The sequence below is a fragment of the Stegostoma tigrinum genome, chromosome 27, assembly GCF_030684315.1.
Source record: "Stegostoma tigrinum isolate sSteTig4 chromosome 27, sSteTig4.hap1, whole genome shotgun sequence".
NCBI lineage: Eukaryota > Metazoa > Chordata > Chondrichthyes > Orectolobiformes > Stegostomatidae > Stegostoma > Stegostoma tigrinum.
The window spans coordinates 32,959,568-32,980,521 of record NC_081380.1 but is presented as its reverse complement, the minus strand read 5'-3'; the positions used below and the strand labels follow the sequence as shown (position 1 = coordinate 32,980,521).

The following is a 20,954-nucleotide window of genomic DNA, read 5'->3' as shown; positions in this document are numbered from 1 at the left end:
CAATTGAATTGTCCTGGTAAATAAAGGCATGGTAGCTACATTTACAGATGGTTGAGAACATTTACATTAATTTCTGAAACATTTTGAAAAGCTGAGAGCATCAGAAGTATGGATTTCCTAGACCAGACCTACAGGTCAGCAGCTTTGCATCTTTTATGGTGATGGGCAGTCATTTTTAAAATTCCCTTCCCTGAACAGACAGCAGGTGTGGCCTACAATGAGGCTGCTGGCACGTTAGAAATGCGGGCAGCTGCAAAGAAGGTTGAGCATGTTTCCTTCAAAGTGTAGAGACAGCAGTTGTCACCAGTACAGGCTGGCATGTGCCAACGAATGGCCACGAGAGTAACTGGGGTCAGTAAATTGAGAGAAATGCATGCTCCCTACTGTGACACATTCCACATTTTCTTCCATCTGTATGTTATAGTGCTGGCATATATTTTTACTTTCTGTATGGCATCTATAAACAAGTGGCTGCAGTGTGGTGGCTTTTCCTGTGAAGAAGCTGCAAACAAAAAATATGAATTTGGTCTCATTCATGAACATCACAGTGTTGCCTGCTGTCATGTTGCACTTGGAAACTAGTTACATTTCTCAACTGCAGTTGGAGATAGGCAAAACCCACATTTATTGCCTACAGTGCCGTCATCCCATAGACTAAATGTATTCAGATTAGTATTTGGGGAAGCACTGAGTTCGTTTTACTTGTTTTGAAAAGTATTTATTTGAATGAAGTATTATTGAAAGATATCAATCCTTATTGATCCAATAACACATTGTTGCTTGGGAGATGGCTGTGTGAGGCCGACTTTGTTGCTCACAGTCAAGTTGCTGCTGAATTTGGCACAGTTTAGAAGTCACTTTCGTTAGCCCCCACAATGCACCTTACACCCAGTCTCTGAGCACTCATTCATTGTGCATGAGTCGAGAAAGTTCCATGTACAAACTTTCATATTTGTTTGCCCAAGAAGGCTAAAGCATGTCTGGCATGAACAGGGTGTACTTACAGGTGAGTCACCAAAATCTGTACATTCCAGAGTGTACGTAGGCGAGCTGAAGCCATAATGTACCTTAATAATAAGGTTAATGTAGGTGTGATAGCAATAAGTAGTATTGAACTAGATAGAACTGAACTGAGGACATGTAGGAAGGGTGAAATCCTCAGTCTCCTTCTGAATTTTCAGATTAAATAATGTCTGAAATTTAAAGACTCTCCCTCTTGTAGTAATTGGAATTTTGGGACAATCCACTCCGACTGTGTGCAGCACTAGAAATAGATGATTGCATATTTAATTTTAAAGTGTATTTCAGGCCAGAAATGTGATATTCTTGATGGCTTGGTTGAAGCTAAACTGCTGCGTGTACACAATCTGTAAGTTTGATTTCAAGAGCTTTCTCAAATTTTGGATCTCCACCAGTCTATGCAGTGTTGCCTGATCTCACCCAGACTGATGGTAGCACTGCTGTTATTGACCTTGTTGCCTGGGATTTAGCCTCTCGCTTGCCAGCATTTCACCTGGTGCTGAGTGGTGCTTTCTCCAGGAAGGATTCAGGATGACAGCAAATTGTTGTAAACCTGCCGATCAGCAGTGTTGGCTTTGATTCTATCCTCCCGCATCACCCATCCTCCCCTGCTGGTCTTGTCGGAAACACAGGACAGAGGCAAGCATGAGAAAGCCTTGGGCTTGCAAACTCTGTTCAAGAACGCTGAGGGTATGGTCAATGACCAGACTTCCGCGACAGCCAAGATTCCCTCTGTTTTCTGCCTCCCTAACTTATTTTTTATGTCACTGTCCTGTTGATTTGAAAATAAACTCTGGGTGAGGAAAAATAATCAAATTCCATTTGAACTTTGTCTCTGAAGTTGCTTCTATGTGTTTTCATTAAGTACACAGCTGGGCAAGGAAGTTGAATGGATAGAAAATTCACTGAAGGATAGTTCTGGTTAACCTAACCTTTTGCATTACTTAGAAAGCAAGCCTGAAAATCCACCTTCAGTATGAAGGAAACAGCAGGCCATTTGAGATTCCAATTATACTTAGCCATTCACACCTCTGTCATTCTCAGTGCCTGCCTTGTCATTGCTTTGTTAGCATATGTGCGTGACATTATCATTTTTTTAAAGGTTAAATTAATTTATTGTGTTCATCTGTTTGATTACTCAACACACTAATCATTTCTTCATGTTTAGCAGTTTGTGGCTTTTTATTTCAACAGCTGAAGGGCGCCACTGACTATTGTTGTAATTCTTGTAGAACCAGCAGGTGCTGCTTGCAATTTAATTCCAACCCTAACCCTGTGCCAAGCCCTCAGTAGGATTGTTGCAAATCTGAAGCATCATTTCTGCAAACTTCCCTCCTGCATCTTTTGCAGAGCAACTAGCTTGGGATTTGTTGCCTGGATGTTAAGTGAACGAATATAGCCCAGTATTTGAAGCAAGAAATGTTGGAAATGCTGGGGTCCAATTTTAGTGGCAGTCGAGGAGTGAAATGCTACTTGGGCTATAATGAGCTAATACCTTTGACAATAACAATATATATTCCAGCTGTATCTGATCGGCATGGGCATTGCGTTATTTATCTTGGGTGCTGCAAGTGGTGGAGATGTGAGAGATTGGTGGTAAGATTGTTGGACTCACTTTGTCATCTGTATCACAGATAATAATTCAGAAATGGAGAGTAATGGCAAGTTATTTTTTTATAAATTCTGGCACTTCAATTTTTTAAATTATGTTGCCTGCTGCGTAAGAAATGGATTGAAGCAAGAAGGGATGTTGTTTTTAATGATGAGATTCTAGATTGTTTACAGCTTCTCTTTTGAGCTCCCAAGTGGGGTATGCATGTACGCAGCACTGTTAGGTAATGAATTTAGATTATAAAATGATTAAATCTAGAGTTTCTGCTTTGCTACGAAATCGCTGATAGCTGACAGCAGTTGCATTTCCAATTTGATTGCTTGGTGTCTCACTGACTTCAGTGAAAAGTGGGAATGCTGCAAGCTGCACAATTATATTCTTTATTATTTAGATTTGCTGTTATTTCTGAAGCTCTTTACCTGAACCCAATCCAATGTGGCTTCCTGACACAGCATCCTTCAACGCAACCCCACATTTTTGATTTCAGACAAGAAAAGGAAAGTGCACACAATGACTTCTGTTGCTGAGTAGTTATCAGTATTTATTTTTGATATTAACAAGCTATGATCAGGAGTGGGTGGCCTTGTGGATAACCAGTTTAGTGTAATCTGGCTGTCATTGACAGTCCCACAAATGAATGCATGAGTGTTCAGGAGAGTGAACTCTAGATGAGTGTATTTAAGTCCTGTCACATCCTAAGGTAGTCAAGTCAACTGTAGCATCTGGATTGCACCAGCTGAAGTTAGTTAGCTGAGTATGATGGAACATTTTAAAATTGGATACTTCCTACCTGAGGTGACTCAATCCCACAGTCAGACAGACAGGAATCCTTAAGACATTCAAGAATGATATAGAGGAACAGTTGGAATGCTGTAGCATACAAGGTTAGTTGGCTGGAGAACAGGCATTATATTAGGTGGATATTTGCAGACACAATGAGTCAAAGGACCTCTCTTTCCATGCTGTTAAAAACTCTGACTCTAATTCAGTGGGTCATACATTCGCAACGCAGCGTTGCGAGGTGGGAGGTGTACAGGCCCTGCATTTGAATGATCTGCATTTAAATGGCCTAGATTATATAAATCAGTAATTGAGTATCAGGAAGGACATGACTATTCAGTGTCAGCCGTGGCTTATCAGCAGACCTGTCACCCCTGTGTCACAAGGTCTGGCTTCAAGCCTCATTCTAGGTACCCATGTAGTAAAGGATGACAGTCTACGGCACAACTTGGTCACGGTTCATGGATAAAATATGATTTCCAGGCTACATCTGTTCTGAGATGGATGGAAATGATTGCATGAGACTATTGGAGGAATGGTAACGGAGCTCTTCTTCTGACCAACCGTCCTTGTGCACTGTCATCAAGAACTAACTGTCTGGTCAGTTTTATCCTTTGCTGTTTCTCAGACCTTGCTGTGTGTAAATGAGCTGCTCTGTTGCCCTGACTGACCGTGTGGTAAGTAGTTACTGGCTGTCAGCTGCTTTCTGGGTTCCTGAGAAATGAAAGGCCTAGTGTAATTGTGTCTATTTCGGAACAGCATAAGAACGACATTCTGTTGCATGAATTAGTTGGCCGTATGTTTAAATATTTGAGGTTCAAGAAAATAGTTTTTTTTTAAAAAGAAGAGCTGCTTTCAGTTGAGCAAGATACTCAACTTTAAAGCTTGTGACAACTTGCTTCTTTTGAAAATAATAGTGACTGAAATAACTTAGCTAAATAAGACCAAACTGATCTGAACTTCTGAATAAACAATCTTTTTTAAAAAGGGACGACAGCTTTCAATCCAGGCATATTTGCTTGTCCCACAGAGCCGTGGGTTGACTTGAGTGTTCAGTGTCCTGCAGGCTCCAGCACAGAACGCTCGTTCACTGAAGGATTTAACGGCAAAAAGAACATGTCCGATAATTGAGATAACAAGGTGTCGAGCTGGATGAACACAGCAGGCCAAGCAGCATCAGAGGAGCAGGAAGGCTGATGTTTCAGGACTAGACCCTTCCTGCTGCTTGGCCTGCTGTGTTCACCCAGCTCTACACCTTGTTACCTCAGATTCTCCAGCATCTGCAGTTCCTACGATCCCATGTCTGATGATTGATTGATTCAAAGCTTGCTCTTCGTTCAGTGCATCTCTCTTGGGTGGGACAGGTTAGACTTAAGATCTATTAGACCTATAGTGCTGTTTAACCTAGTTAAACTTGACTACTCCCATTCAGGAGGGGTGAGGATGTTAAATTCATCCCCTTGTAAAGTTGGTTGACAGTTTTGCTGTTACAATTGATAGATATGTGCAATGACATGGGACCATCTGGTTATCTGGGGGCACACTACTTTCTGTCATGTGCAATTTGCTTCACCTCCTAAAGACTGATATACGATTCATCAAGAGCTAAATTTTAAAAAAAGTCACAACTGATATGGTCAGGATTCATTTTAAGAAAAACAATTTCCAGCAGTTTACTTGTATCCAACAAGGTAGATTCCAATATTTCACTTGTGACTGTTGTTAACATGGGTTTTAACAGAATAAATGTTTATGCCAGCCCTATCTGTACATGTGGTTGTGAATTTATGATGATATCTAATCAACAGACTGAAATTGGTAAAGGGAGGACTGAGTGATTTTCCGCGCCCCCCCCCCACCCCCAACCCAGAGGGGCTCCACAACCCCATTCTGGCATCTCTGCACTACACTTTGTCCTACTGGCCACCTGTTTCTGAACTAATTCATTGGGAGAGATCATGATGTTGGCAGTGCGGGCTTCACGCCAAAACAAACTAGTCCTGGTTTCGATTTCATAATCAAAACAGCGCGCCACCATAACTTGTGGATTTTTGGTGTGAGCCTGTAATCTTTGGACCTTTTTTTTCCTCCACTATATTTAAACATGAGCTGCAGTGACCTGTCTCTGATTTCGCCTGTGATTTATTTTGAAGCATGCTTTTCTCATTCTAACATTCAAATTCTTTAGTTCATCCTTCCATTATCTCTGCGCAAATGCTGATCTCCTATTTTTAATGTGATGTATTTGTTAGAATCCCTACAGTGTGGAAATAGGCCCTTCGGCCCAGCAGGTCCACACCAAACTTCAGTGCATCCCACCCAGACCCATCCCCCATAACCCACCTAAGCTACGCATCCCTGAACACTATGGGCAGCTTAGCATGGCCAATCCACCTAACCTGCACATCTTTGGACTGTGGGCGCACCCGGAGGAAACCCACGCAGACACAGGGAGAATGTGCAAACTCTACACAGACAGACACCTGAGGGTAGAATCAAACCTGGGTCCCTGGTGCTGTGAGGCAGCAGTGCTAACCGCTGAGCCACCGTGCCTGAATACTGATCAGATGCACTTAAGTGAAACCAGATCAATGAGGAAGGAGACTGGCCATGTGCTTTTAACTTGGTGATTAGGTTTAGTATTAATGTCAAGTCAACAGGTACAGATCTAATAAGTTCTGAGTTAAAGCTGAATAAATTTACTTGACATTGTGTTTCTTTAGACAGAAGAAAAGCTTCCAATTAGATAGCACCTTTCATGACCTAAGCGATGACCCATTCATCTTCCAGCCACTAAATATAATTGGAGGGTCAGCAAGAGGCTAATATAGTAAAGATCTTCCCTGAGGACAGCCCGTCTAGCAAGTGAAACTTCAGTAAATAGGACTTTCCTTGTTTTTAACCTGCTTTACATTTCAGATAGTCTTGAATAATCACATGATGGTGAATGGGTGCCTGATGATGATATTTGACATCCAATCTACCATTGGGACTGTTGATTCAATTTATCGAATCTGGTCCAAGCCAGTAGATGAGGTGCTACGTTGTAGTTGAGGATCCCTTGACCCTGCATCCCTGGATGATGTTAAACCTGGTGACATTACTAGCTTCTTAGGCTGGGAGAATTGAGAGTATACTGCACGGCATGTAATATGTACTTATCAAAGGAGACCATTGGCTGGTACCACCATTTTGGAGTAATTTCTGTGTTTCCCTCACACTTTGTTATCAACCAACAAAATTAGCATTCTCAGCATTTCTTCCATAAATGTCTTCCCCCATCAATAATGAAAAGATATAAATAGTCCTCAATTTTTTTTCTTTTGTTTGGAGGAATTTTAGGTCCGCTGCAAAATTTTAGGTTGTCTGAGGAACCGAGGTAGATGCGGAAACCACCTTTTGAATGTAAAGATGATGAATTGGCTTCTGGAAGCCAGTTTGACATTGTAACTATTACTTGGCTGTGAGTTTCTTGTACAGGACAGAAACAGTGGGTGCAGGTTCAGTTCCTACACTTGAGTGTGTCAGTTCAGTCCCCATATGTAAAAAAGGATGAATGTCCAGTGGTGTATTTCCTGCCAACGCATTTGAACAGGGGGTTGGTGTCACAAATGTGAACCCGCTTGGCGGTGGGACTAAATACACTGCTTGTGCTGCCAACCTTCCTTTCCGCTCACCATGCCTGCTCACTTATCTTTCTGTTCTCTGCCTCTTTGCTGTATTGTTCCCTGTCTTTGCTGTGTATAAAGTATATCCCAGCTCCTGCAACTGAACTCTGTAATACTTACACCTTTAACACTAGCTACACACCTACACGTTTTAACGGTTGGGTGTAGGGGTGGTTTGGTGTTCTCCATGCATTTGCACAATGATAACCTCCAATGCATTCATGTTAGTGCAGCATTTCTGGTGGGTCATGGAGCATTGCAACTGCAAGCTCAGAATGCACAGCTGCATGGGAGCCAAATAACAAACTAATTATTGTTCAAACGTATTGCTTCCTGATGAAACTAGCCAAACGTATGGCAGGAGCTGATGATTCTCTTACACCCCCCAAAAAACCTCTCCCTTGCAATAAAAACATAGTGCTGGAGAAACTCAGCAGGTCTGGCAGCTCCTGTAGAGAGAAAAACAGCGATAACATTTCAATAATAGTATGGCTGTACTTTGAAACCCTTTGTTACATCCCCTGCTATCCAAACCTGGCCTTGTATTTCTTTTAATTATTTCATCGTCTGGCTTGTATTTGTTTAAAAGGCATTGCATCACCATCATGGTTCTGATTAAATGTCAATGACCGGAAATGTTAACTTTGTGTTTATCTCTGCGTGAGATGCTCCCAGACCTGAGCTTTTTCCAGCATTTATTGCTATCTCTTTGGTTATTCATGGGGGATGTGGAGTGTTCCTTGTTAGTCCTGATCCTTGCTGTTTAGCATTTGAGGCATATAATGCCTGGGTAGCAATGGACGAAGAGCTCATTGTGTATTAAAAAGATGTGAATTTTACTGGCTTTCTCATAGACATCATGACAGTGCTTTTTACTGTACAGGATCCCTTCTTGACATTTTAGCTCTACTTTATTTGCATCAGTCTTTTATAAATATGCATATTTATGTGTCAGGAGCTGAATGGATTTTTTTATGACCATTACCATATTGCCTTTGCAATGATTTTGTTTTTTGAAGGTATGTGAAATATGGCAAGAGATAGGAACAGCAGATGCAGGAGAATCTGCGATCACAAGATGTAGAGCTGGATGAACACAGCAGGCCAAGCAGCATCAGAGGAGCAGGAAAGCTGATGTTTCAGGTCGAGACCCTTCTTCAGATTTCTGATTTCAATTTCTGAAGAAGGGTCCTGATCCAAAACGCCAGCCTTCCTGCTCCTTTGATGCTGCTTGGCCTGCTGTGTTCATCCAGCTCTACGCCTTGTTATCTGAAATATGGCAAATATGTTTTGTTCATTGACAGAACTGTCATCATCGTTCCAACTGTGAAGGCATTGGAGCAAACTAATTTCACAAGGTGGATGTGGCCCAGATCCCACATTTTGTCTCTCAAATTTAGCATGCAGGCTCTGGTGTGATTATCGAGGGTTGAGTGGTTTTGAATGTATGTGTAAGAAGCTTTATACATGTCTTGAAAGTAATTTTTAAAAAAAGTTTCTCCATCCTGGTCCTTTGCTATTGTCTTTTGAAATGTCTTCCAGAGGTGTTTCCTCCAGGATCCCATTGGAAAGTCTGTTTTGGTCCATGCTGTATAGAGTGTTGGTGACACCAAACCTGGGGTACTCTTGTACAGTTTTGGACTCATTACTTGAGGAAGGATGTACTGTCATTGGAGAGGGTGCAGAGGAGATTCACTTGGTTGATTTCAGGAGTTGAAGGGATTGACTTATGAGGAGACATACAGTAGGCTGGGACTATACTCGTTGGAATTAGGAAGAATGAGGGGGGTTCTTATCAAAACATAAAACTATTGAATGGAATAGAAAAATAGAAGCAGGGAGATTGTTCCCAGTGGTGGGTGAAACTAGTGGTCGGAGGCATAGCTTCAAAATAAGGGGGAGCAGATTTACTGAGAGGAGGCAGAATTGCTTCACACAAAAGATTGTGAATCGATGCAATTCCCTGTCCAGTGAAGCAGTTGAAGCTACCTTGTTGAATATTTTAAAGGCAATGATAGATTTTTGAACAATAAAGGAGTTAAGGGTGATGGTGAGCCGGCAGGTAAGTGGAGCTGAGTCCATGAAAAGATCAGTCATGGTTTTATTGAATGGTGGAGAGGACTTGACAGGCCAGATGGCCTACTCCTGCTCCTTTTTTCTTGTGTTTGACATTCTTTGCATTAACAACTTGATTGCAATTGTTCCGACATCTAGCTTTCACCAGCCTGAATCTGTGTCCTTTTCTGTTTCCATGACTGACTTTGAAGCAAAACTATGGATTCACTCCTTTTGCTGTACTACTAATTATCCGATGTAATCACTGACAGCAGAAACTCTTAAAAGCAGAGATAAGTAAGAGACGGCAAATACTTCTGATGCAACAGAGAGAGAGCCATGCATCTATTTAAAAGGTAAAATATTGACGTAGTGTTTTTTAAATGTGGCAAAGTCAGAGGTTGATAATCAGAATCAGATAATGTCTGTCACTGAGTTTTACCAGCACTGAGATTTTAACATTACTTTCTGAACTTTACTGTGTTGAAATTCTCATCCTTATCTTTGGGTTTTGTTTCAGCAGATCGCCATTGCAAATGTTATGTAGTTACTATTGATTCAAAATTGTGAATTTCAAATTGACAGCAACAAAGTCACTTGCTGTCCAGCCTGCTGAATGATTTAACCTGGCTGTCTGCACTTGGTGGAGCAAATATTTGCACAGCAGGAGGTCATACTCTTCGTTTAATCAAATAATAGCTGGGGGCATTCTTCAACTTTCCAACTATTGACCATTAGCCTATGTAGACCATTGAACCATGATCTAAATCACAAGTGCATGTAGAGCAAAGTTGCTGAAGCAAAATTGTCATTGTGACTAATATAAAGTGTGACAGTATCCCAATGTATTTGCTTTGGTTTAAACAACTGGCTAACAAATTAATGTCGTGTTTGTTAATTGGCCCTATTGCTTTTGCTGAAGTCTGTCCATTTGAAACAGGATACTGTGCTTGAAATAAGAGTTGTGATTCTCCTGAGAGATGAATACACTGTACATACTACCACTTAATTGCCACTTTCTCTACAGTCAGCATACGAGCCCAATCTGAAGATATTGGATTTATTTTTATGAACTTTGTTGCTTTTGTTTGACCTGAACAGAAGCTGCAAAGTGAGTAATGTATGGCGAGTCAAGAATTTAGCTGTTCAGGGTCTGCATTTAAATTAGGTTTTAAGAGTCCAGTGCTAAGTCCTAATGTGCTTAAAAAAAAAATTGGCATTCTCCTCCACTTTGCACCGAGCTTGCTCGATTTTTAATGAGACTCTTGTCTAAGGTACAAATGGGAATAGAGGAACTAGGGCAAGATCGAAGTCTGTCATCAGTCCCATGAGCCTTCAAAGTTCACGTGCTGACCTCTGCTACCAGGGTAACCATTAATCCAATAGGTGCAAGTTAACCCAGGTGACACTGGGACTTGTTTTTCCCTGTGGCTTAATAGATTAAGGCCTGAATCACAGTGGTACTTACAGTACTTGGCTGTAGTTTAACGGAACCATCAGCCTCCCTTATAAATGTGGATTTAATCATGTGTAACATTGGATTAGGTTTGTCTTTAAACTGGGGCTTCTTATTCATTTGATATTCAAGGCTTGCTGGGAGTCTGTCATTTTGGATGAACAAGTGAATTGAATTCAGATCCAAATTGAGTTTGTGTCATCCTTGACATGGCCTATGGCATTCATTTGTGCAAATCTTGTTTGTGCACAGAGGTCAAGGCAGGTCAGTTATCCAAAGAGATACTTCAGATGGCTGCTCATTGTGAGGAGAGGGTCTTAAGGATGCCATTTTCTGTGGCCTCTTTCAAAATAAGACCCAAGTTTAATTTTCCTCAACCTTTGACTGCTCACATTCAAAGGCCATTTACATTCTTCCTAGTGTACTAGCATTAAGTTCTACTCCATTAAATGACCCGACTGAAGCGGAATTGTGGTGCAGTGGCAGTGTCCCTACCTCTGGACCAGGAGGCCTGCGTTCAAGTTCGACCTGCTCCAGCGGTGTCTAATAACATGCCTGAACAGATTGATTAGGGAAAACAAGTTAAAGCTGAATTTTTTGGCATTGTAACTGGAGTTGGGGGGCACTCACCACCCTCTGATGTCATTGCCATGTGTGTCATGGGCAAAGGCTGTTAGCAAAGAATCAGAGCAATTTGAAGGATTTACCTCCAAATGTTTCCATAGAAGTTCAGATAAAATTCTGGGATTTGTGATGTTGATAGACCAAGTGAGTGTTGTCTTCAACCTTCATATGCACATTGATGTCAACAATGCAGACTTCCTGTTACAGTGCAGTGGCAGGAGATCGGCTGGAATTATTAATCACAAGATGTTGAGCATCTGATAGGACAAAAAAACTGTTTTGCATTTTTATTCCCTTTTTTTGCACTTCTTGTATTGCAGACTCGATTTGTCGGTGATTTTCACTGGAAGCTAGTAAAGCTGGGTGTTGATGAGGTCTTTGCATTTTGCTTAGTCTTGATGGTTCATTGGTTACATACGGAGAGTTGAGCAGTTCTGAATCATAGACTGATGTAGATTCAACCCTGGTTTTATACTTATTCTTAAACCAACCTGTTCGGAGGTGTTATGACACCCCTCTGGAGCAGGTGGTACGTGAACCTGGGCCCTTTGGCTCAGAGACAGGGGAGATTCACACGGATGATCCCTGAAATGGTAGGTTTAACGTATGATGAACAGCTGAGGATCCTGGGATTGTGCTCATTAGAGCTTAGAAGGTTGAGGGGTGATCTAATAGAAACTTACAAGATAATGTATGGTTTAGAAGGGGTGGACGCTGGCAAGTTGTTTCTGTTAGGCGGGGAGACTAGGACCTGTGGGCATAGCCTTAGAATTAGAGGGGGTAAATTTAGAACGGAAATGAGACGACATTTCTTCAGCCAGAGTGGTGGGCTTGTGAAATTCATTGCCATGGAGTGCAGTGGAGGCTGGGACGTTGGATGCCTTCAAGGCAGAGATCGACAAATTCTTGATCTCAGAAGGAATCCAGGACTACGGGAAGAGTGCAGGGAAGTGGAGTTGAAATGCCCATCAGCCATGATTTAAATGGCGGAGTGGACTTGATGGGCCGAATGGCCTAGCTTCCTCTCCTGTGTCTTATGGTCTTATTATGACCACACCACTGCTTCAGATAAGGGTCTTCTGTGGGAGGAAAAATGCTGTAGATAGCAACATAAAGTTGTTTGAGATGTCCTCACTGTTGGGGGAAGGCGGTGATAATTGTGTACAGTTCTGATCGCCCCATTACAGGAAGGATGTGGAAGCATTGGAAATGGTGCAGAGGAGATCCACCAGGATGCTGCCTGGTCTGGAGCGAAGGTCTTGTGAGGAAAGGCTGAGGAACTTAGGTCTGTTCTCCTTAGAGAGAGGAAGGCTAAGAGGAGATTTAATGGAGACAGACAAGATGATCAGAGCATTAGATAGGGTGGACGGCGGGAGTCTTTTTCCTAGGATGATGTTGGCTTGTATGAGGGGGCATAGCTGCAAATTGAGGTGTAATAGATTTAAGACAGATGTCAGAGGCAGGTTCTTTACTCAGAGTGGTAAGGATGTAGAACGCCCTGCCTGCCAATGTAGTTAACTCAGCCACATTATGGGCATTTAAACAGTCCTTGGATAAGCATATGGATGATGATGGGATAGTGTAGGGGGATGGGCTTAGGTTAGTTCACAGGTCGGTGCAACATCGAGGGCTGAAGGGCCTGTTCTGCACTTTATTGTTCTATGTTCTATAATGTCACTGGATCATTATTCAAACACCTAAGCTAATAATCTGAGGCTGCAGGTTCTAGTCCTATCATTGCAGCTGGTGGAATTTATATCACTGGACTTGAAAGCTACTGTTGGTAATTTAGACCATGAAACTATCATTGGCTTTCATAAAATTCCGTCCAGTTCACTTATGGCCTTTGTCGGGGAAGGAAATTTGTCTTTACCTGGTCTGGCCAAACATTGCAGACCTAACAGCAATGAGTTTCACTCTGCCCTGTTCTCTGAGACAGTCTAGCAAGCCCCTGGGCTCAAGGGTAATTAAGGACAGGCAGCTATTGCTGGCCTTATTGATGACATTGTGGAAGAACCAAGAAAAAGCATAATTGAGTGGCTTAAGCTTTCACCAGGTGTTTGTGTTTCGGTCCATAGGAATTAGTATGCTGACCATATTGCTCACTGTATTCTATTGCTTCAGACTTTTTTCAGTAAAATTCCTTTCACATTCAAAATATAAGTTTCTCCTAAAGCAAAGCAGTCGAGATTGGTGGGATTATGCTTGTGGTTTCTAATTTCCTTTCGACCTGTTGAGATTATGCTACTGATGTCTTGTACGTTGCAGAAATCACCCAATAAAGCCACCAGGGTTGGACTGAATTGCCAGGAGGTGACTTAACCCTGAGCGGGTTATATTGGATGAGAACAGTCATCTGCCCCCTTTTGTTGAAAACAATTTCTTGTGTACCTAAAATTCTAACAAACACAAGCTGAGATGAAAGTTGTCCCCAGAGCTTTAATTCTAGATTTAGAGTGAAAGCAGAGTAGTGGATTCACATTATCATTTCCACCTGTTTGGAGGGTAAGCATGGCTTATGAGACCAAACCATACTTGCAGACACAATTGTGCAGTACAATCTCTCCAGCATAAGTTGGGCTGAGAAGGTGATTTGTATTATTTAGATAGCGAAAGATGATTCATTCAAACTTGTAACTATGGGCTAGGAACAATTACTGAATTACTAATCCATTTTTGACAATAGATGTGCCTTATGCTAAAATAACAGTCCAATTTGTAGGCTGTGTTCAGCAATACCTCCTTGCCACAGGCAAAAAGAACTTTCTCAAGAAGTAGCACAGTTGAACTGTATAGTGTTGAATACCATGTTGCTTTAGACTTAGCCACGCAAATTTGCAAAGCGTGCAGTGAACCAGGGGTACTTGACAGCTGTAAATAGTTTTGTTTAACATGTTGGGACACCGTTCTGTGCACATACTCCAAAGAATGAGTTTGCAATGTTTTCTCTTGTGGCTGTACACAAGATGGAGCAGGCAGCTTATAGAAACTGTAGCCCTTTCCTGAAAACTTCCTGGCATTATTTGGACCATTACATTTATGGTGCACACTTATATTTAAGATAATCACGATTTCTGTATGTAGGAAGGTCTTGAAGAGCAACAAGATATTTTTGGTCATGATTTCCGTGAGCAGCTGGGGCAAACTCATCTGTCTCTTGGGACATGCAGGAATATACCAATAAAAGTAGTTACCAGTTGAGTACCTAATTTTAAATGTCCCTGCTTTTTTGTTTTAAAAAGCCAGAGCGCACTTGGATTTGTAGATATCTGGAGTTTTAGAAGTCTCCGTTTCCATGGACCAGTAAACCATAGCTGCTCTATCTAGTGCAAACTGCGATTTTATGTTTGGGATCTCCACAGCGGCCACTGGGTGGCTTGTATGGGAGTTGGGGAAAGTACTATGCTGATGTGGCAGCAGGTGCTTGTGGCTAGACCACCTGGCTTAGAAGCAATGTGTCTCAGTTGGTAATACTATTCCCTCAAGTCAGTAGGTTGAGTTAAAATCACATGTCTGATACAGCACAGTGTGTGTGCTGCACTGTTGGAGATGCTGTCTTTCAAATGAGATGTTAATGTTCAGGTCCTGGCCGCTCTCTTGGGTGAGTATACAAAATCCCAGGGTACTATTTTGTAGAGGACAAAGGGATTAGCTTTAGGGTCCTGGCCAATGTTTACCTCGAGTGCTACCATCAAAGCCCATTATTTGGTGATTATCAAATTACTGTTTCTGGGAACGTGCCGTGTGTGAATTGGCTCCTGAGGGTCCGACATTACCACAGTGACCAAATTTCAGATGGGTTTTAAGATGCTTTTAAGATATCCTCTGCATCAAAGGTGCTGAATGGATACAAATCAATTCTTCTTCCTGAAGTAGAAAGTGTTTGTTCTTTGATTTGATTCCTTAGAGTGCTTGGAACTGTCGCTTGGATCAACTATGGACAATTTAAGCATGTCACTATCACCATGGTTTCTGGATGGCTGGTTTGTGGTGTACACTAATGCCTCCAGCACAAATTCAATTCCTCACCGCTGCGGTCACCATGAAAGTTCTGCGCTCTGAATCTCACCCCTTGCCTGAGGCATGGTGACCCTCAGTCTAAACTCACCACCAATCATCTCTTACTCTGTCTCTGAGAGAGCAACTGTATGGTCCTTTGCCACTAGGGTGACTTTACCTATTACCAAATACAAACCAGGATGCGTGGCCCTTCTTGAAAATCTTGCAATTATAACAATCACGAGGCCAAACAAACTTCAAAAAAATCTCAACATAAGCAGTGCAACTAAGTAGCAGAACTCCAATTCCAACTCCAGCCCAAAAAAAAACCCACAGTTCAGCATGATCCTGGCTGTTCACCATTTCCCTCAAAAATCTACCCCCGTTAGGAATATTAGCAACACCTAAGTGTTCACAACCCTCTGGGGTAGAGAATTCCAAATATCCAAGACCTGGGACTGTTTCAGTGACGATACTCTGGCAGGAAATGTTTGGCTTGGAGTTAAGGCTCTAAATTTCCTAACAATGAATAAAGATGGGAACCTAGAATGTCATTGGACCCCACTGGAATTGAATATGTGTACTCACGCAGTCCCCATGATACTATTTTGTAAAAAAAGTAGTCTGTAACTGCTTACAGCTGCTTCTAATGCTTATGTTCTTAGATATTTGTCTTAAAAAGATCTTGTAGAAGTGAGCAGCAGGGATGATCACATAGGTCAGTTTACTCATGTTGTTTGTGATGGGAGGACTGTGGAGTTCAAATGAGGGACAGTGGCTGAGATCCTTTTATCTGTAGTCTCAGAAAATTAATTTAGCGAAAATAGAAGCGTGGTTCTACTGTGTAACAACTGCACATTCATTAGGATTTGATTTTGTTTTATTGCTTCTCCCTCCATCGTCTTTTTCTGTAGGACAAGTTAGAACCGTACAGTCGTAGAGCCCTACAGCATGGAAACAGACCCTTCAGCCCAACTTGTCCATGCTGACCAGGTATCCTAAATTAATGTAGCCCCATCTGCCATTATTTGGCTCATATCCCTCTTAAGCCCTTCCTGTCCACATACCTGTCCCAATGTCTTTTACATGTTGTTATTGTACCAGCCTCCTCTGCTTCCCTGGCAGCTTGTTCCTTACATGCACCACCCTCTGCATGAACAAGTTGCCCTTTAGGCCCCTTTTAAATCTTTCCCCTGTTACCTTAGAACTACGCCCTCTAGTTTTGGACTCCCCTACCCTGGGGAAAAGACCTCGACTATTCACCCTATCCATGCCCCTCACGATTTCCTAAACTTATGAGGTCACCCCTTGGCTTCCAATGCTCCGGGGAAAATAGTCTCAGCCTCTGCAGTAAGACTAAGACAGCATTCAGGCTTTTACCACACGTGTGCCAGGCAATGACCATCTCAAACGAGAGAGAATCCAAGAATGTCTCGTGACATTTGTCGACATTTCTGTTGCTGAATTCTGCATTATCACATCAGTGATTGCCGTTAGCCAGAAAGGGCACTGGCCCACCCACCTAAAGACTGTCGTTACAACAGCAGATTGGAGGCTGAAATGTGGAGAATGACCACACTAGGTGGACAATATGGAATAAAACAAACAACGGCAGGTGTTGGAAATCTGAAACAAAAACCGAAATTGCTGGAGAAACTCAGCAGGCCTGGGTGCACGGGTAGCAGTGACTGGGAGCCAGGGTTACACCACTCACTGTCTGCACTGACTCTCAGTATTGGGGCTGATTAGTTGCTGTTTTCTTCCTTTTGGGAAGGGGGATGTCTGAAGTCGTTATGAAGAGGCGTCACTGGACTTGAAATGTTAACCCTGCTTTCTCTCAATGGATAGAACCACAGGAACAGGATAAGGTCATTCCTCCCCTTGAGCCTGCTCCACCATTCAGTAAGACCACGGCTGATCTGTAACCTAACTCCATATCCTTTAATACCTTTGTTTAACAAAAAAAGATCGATTTCAGTTTTAAAATTAATAACTGAACTGTTTATGGAAGAGAGTTCCAAATATCTATCAGCCTTTGTGTGTAGAAATGCTCCCTAACATCTCTCCTGAATGGTCTGGCCCTAATTCTGTGATAATGCTCCCTTGTTCTAGATTCCCCAACCAGTGGAAATTGTTTATTTATCACGAACTTTCTTGTTAATATAGAGTCACACAGCACAGAAACCGATCCTTTTGGTCTGACTCGTCCATGCCGAACATAATACCAAACTAAATTAGACCCAACTGTCTGCTCTCTTGGCCCACATCCCTCCATACCTTTCCTACAAATGTACTTATCCAAATGTCTTTTGAATGTTGTAACTGTACCCACATCCGTCACTACCTCAGGAAGTACATTTCACATGTGAACCACCCTCTGTGTAAAGAATTTGGCCCTCATATCTTTTTTAAATCTCTCTCCTCCCACCTCAATGCTCCACCTAGTCTTGAAATCCTTGGAGATTTCCATCAGATCACCTGTCAACCTTCTAAATTCTAGAGAAAATGGGCCTAATTTGTATAACCTCTCCCCTTGACCTAATCCATCTGGTTCACTGATCTCTTTTAGGGAGGGAGGGAATCTGTCATCTTCACTTGGTCTGGCATACATGTAATTCCAGACCTGCAGCAATGTGGTTGACTCTTAAAATGCTTTCTGGGCAATTAGGAATGGGCAATAAATGCTGCTTTGCCAGTGATGCTCTCATCCCGTGGATGAATTTTTTAAAATAATAAAACCTGAAGTCAATGTTATACTCCCTTCCAAGGCCAACATATCCTTATCAAGACGTGGTGCCCAGATCTGCTCCATCTCCCATCTCTTGCTGTAATCAAGACACGGTAAACCATTTACATGGACGGTATAGTTGCTAACTAAATAAAATTAGAATCATTTCCCCCTTGGGGGCACATGCCTTCTGCCATGGAGAGTGAGAAATTGTCGAATTTGCTGACTTCAGTGACACCATTGTGCCGCTGTTCTTCTTGCCTCACTTCCAATGGGGACACAGGGCCATGTGGGTGGTGAACACAGCCAGGAGGTGGGCACTCACTAAGGTGATGATGCACAGGTTCACGGTTCACAGGAGCGATACCAATTTGCTGTTGATGGTGCCAAAGACAGCAAATTGAGATTTGGGCAGTGGGTCGTTGCCCCACCATGTCCCGGGTAAGATCCAGCAGCTGGTTCCAAGCCTAACATCTTGAGCAACTTCAGCCATAAACAGCTCAGTAGGCTGGGCCAGTTCACTCTCAGACCTCTCGGAGGGAAGGCTTGGATTTAATCATCTTATCACTGAGAAAATCTGATCCTACACGCAGCTAACAAATACTTTAACTTTGGCAAATTAATAATTCTGCTTTTCTGTTTTGTACATGTTGGGGTTCCTTGATCATCTGTTTCTGCCCCTTTAAAAGTACCTATCCAGTTTGAAGTCTAGTCAGTGAGAGTGTGTAGACTATCCTTGTAACAGAGTCTGATCCTGTTCTTTATTCCCAGCATCCCTACATATTCACACTTTTTCAACAGATGCCACTCTGTAGCAATCGGGGGTCAGACTTTCAGCTCTTTTATAACGTTGCTCGTGGTTTTAAGCAGCTGAGCAATTTCCCCAGCTCCTAGCTGCTCAGCTCATAAACCTCAAGAGTCACCTTGCTTTCAGAGAGTTACCAGTACAGTTTGCAAGACTGTGTTTGTGGATGGGTCAGTGCCAGACCATGTGCTTAGGTGTGTTAATCAATAACAAATGAGTAAGAGAGTTCACACAACAGACACTACCTCTTTTTTTTCCACCCACAACTGTTGCATGCTTGAGGGTAGAGAGCAAAGTCCCCACTGCCTCTGATACCTGAGTGCAGGCTTCGAAAGCTCACTCTTCTTTGATCTGGAGATGTGCTTTGTTACAGGTATATATGCCTCTGTCGGTTTTATCTAAACAAAACCGGTGCTGTGAAAATGAACATGTGCTGACTCAGTGCATCTTTGAACAGTCTGGCTTCTCGAGTATACAGCACACAGTTCGACACCTCACCAAGTCAACAGAACAAAAGGAGGCGAGCTGTTTTTCTGGGAGGCATGGGTGTGGAAAAACAACTGACTTGTCGGTCATTTCAAAGACTAAAAGTAAACCTATGATAAAGAGCCAGTGTGGATCATCTGAAACTATTCCCACTTGTAGATTGAGTTTTTTAAAAAACTCATTCATGTGATTATAGGTTTTGCTGGCTAAGCCAACGTTTATTGCCCGAAATTGAGCATTTAAAATTCAAACGGGCCTGGCAGCATCAGTGGAGAGACAGAGCTAGCATTTTGAATTCAATAAGACTTCAATTCCGATAAAGAATCGCATCAGACTCTGACATTAACTCTGTTTCTCACTCTGTAGATGAGGCCAGTCCTGTTTGTTTTTAACTGCACTCTGAGCAATTGGGAATGGGCAGTAAAACTTGGCCTAGTCAGCAATGCCCACTTTCCATGAATAAATGTTTTCTCCAACACTGCTTGTCTTTATTTCAGATTCCCAGTGTCCGCTGTATGATTTATAGTTGGCTACTATATTGCTATGGGTATGGAGTTACGTGTAGGCCAGGTCAGGATGGCAGATTTGCTTCCCGAAGTAAGGCACAAGGGATTTTTTTTAAACGACAATTGACTGTTGTTACATAGTTGACATTATTGTTTTTAATTCCAGATTTTCAATACATTTGAGTTGTAACAATCTGCTACAATGGCATTTGAACCCGTATTTCCTGAGCACCGGCCTGGGGTGTTGGATTGCTAGACCAGTCACCATGAGTGCACTGCTGCCACCCTTGCCCATGTTAGGAGAATGCGCCATCTGGCAACAACTGCACAATCTCTTCCAAGCTCATACGAAAAGGTGTGATTCATTGTCCAATTTAACGAATGCCTTTCTAAATACCTTAGAGACTGGACCTCCTAGGTTCTGAGCACGCGGTCATCTCCCAAATGTTGAAAACTCCTGAGTTTGTTTGAGTTTCGTGCGTCCTGCAGCACCAAAATATCTGGAATGAGACCCTCTAAATGTTTTTGAGGTTCAAGGCAGGCAGGGAAACTGCGGGCAAGCTGTAAAGTTGGGATGTATCCTGTAGTAATGGCCCACAACGTGCAGGCTCCATTTGCCTTTGCCCTGTGAATTGGGCAATGCTGGGTTTAACACAAGTGGAATGGGAGACTGGTCAGAGATTTGGATTGGAGTTGCTGGGAATTTGTCATATATGTATAATTGCTTTTTGTTTTTGAAAAGAGCTGTAAAGTTCTGAAAACTGGATACAAAACCTGATTTAGAAGATGATGAACTGGGTTTGTCACCACCTTTTCTTGATTATTACAGTATTGAGTAATGTGCACCATGTATTGACATAGCTTCTGGCATTTCTATGAAGGTAATGTGCACATACTCCATCTGTTAAAGAATCTCCTTCTAATTTTGATTTGAAACATCACCAGGACAGCATAGGCTTTAAATTGGAATCCCATTTACTTATTAATGCTAGAGGAAGATATTTCATCAAAGCTTTTCATCTTTAACTCATCAGGACATGTCGCAAGAATACCAATTCGAGGGGGATGCCATTATTTATACTGCATGAGGAGAGTGCTAATTGGTTGGCAAGTGAACTCTGATTGGGAGGGGGTTTGCTGTACCTGTGTACAGAACGTACCCACTAATCCTGATTGACTGTTCAAGGCCAGGCATTGTTTTAATTTTTAAAGCTG

General features: G+C 42.2%; 1 protein-coding gene across 4 annotated transcripts in view; it reads left to right on the top strand.

Moving 5' to 3' along the window:
* Positions 1-20,954, top strand: part of LOC125464766 (TNF receptor-associated factor 4-like) — a 96,792-nt gene that overhangs the window by 16,113 nt on the left and 59,725 nt on the right. Inside the window, exon 1 of one of the 4 annotated variants that reach the window (XM_048557570.2) lies at positions 9,442-9,491. The exons of the other annotated variants lie outside the window; for them this stretch is intronic. Coding sequence (XP_048413527.1) covers positions 9,475-9,491 — 17 coding nt within the window. The 5' untranslated portion in view covers positions 9,442-9,474. Of the gene's footprint in view, positions 1-9,441; positions 9,492-20,954 lie in introns of those variants that run through there. 4 annotated transcript variants of the gene reach the window in all.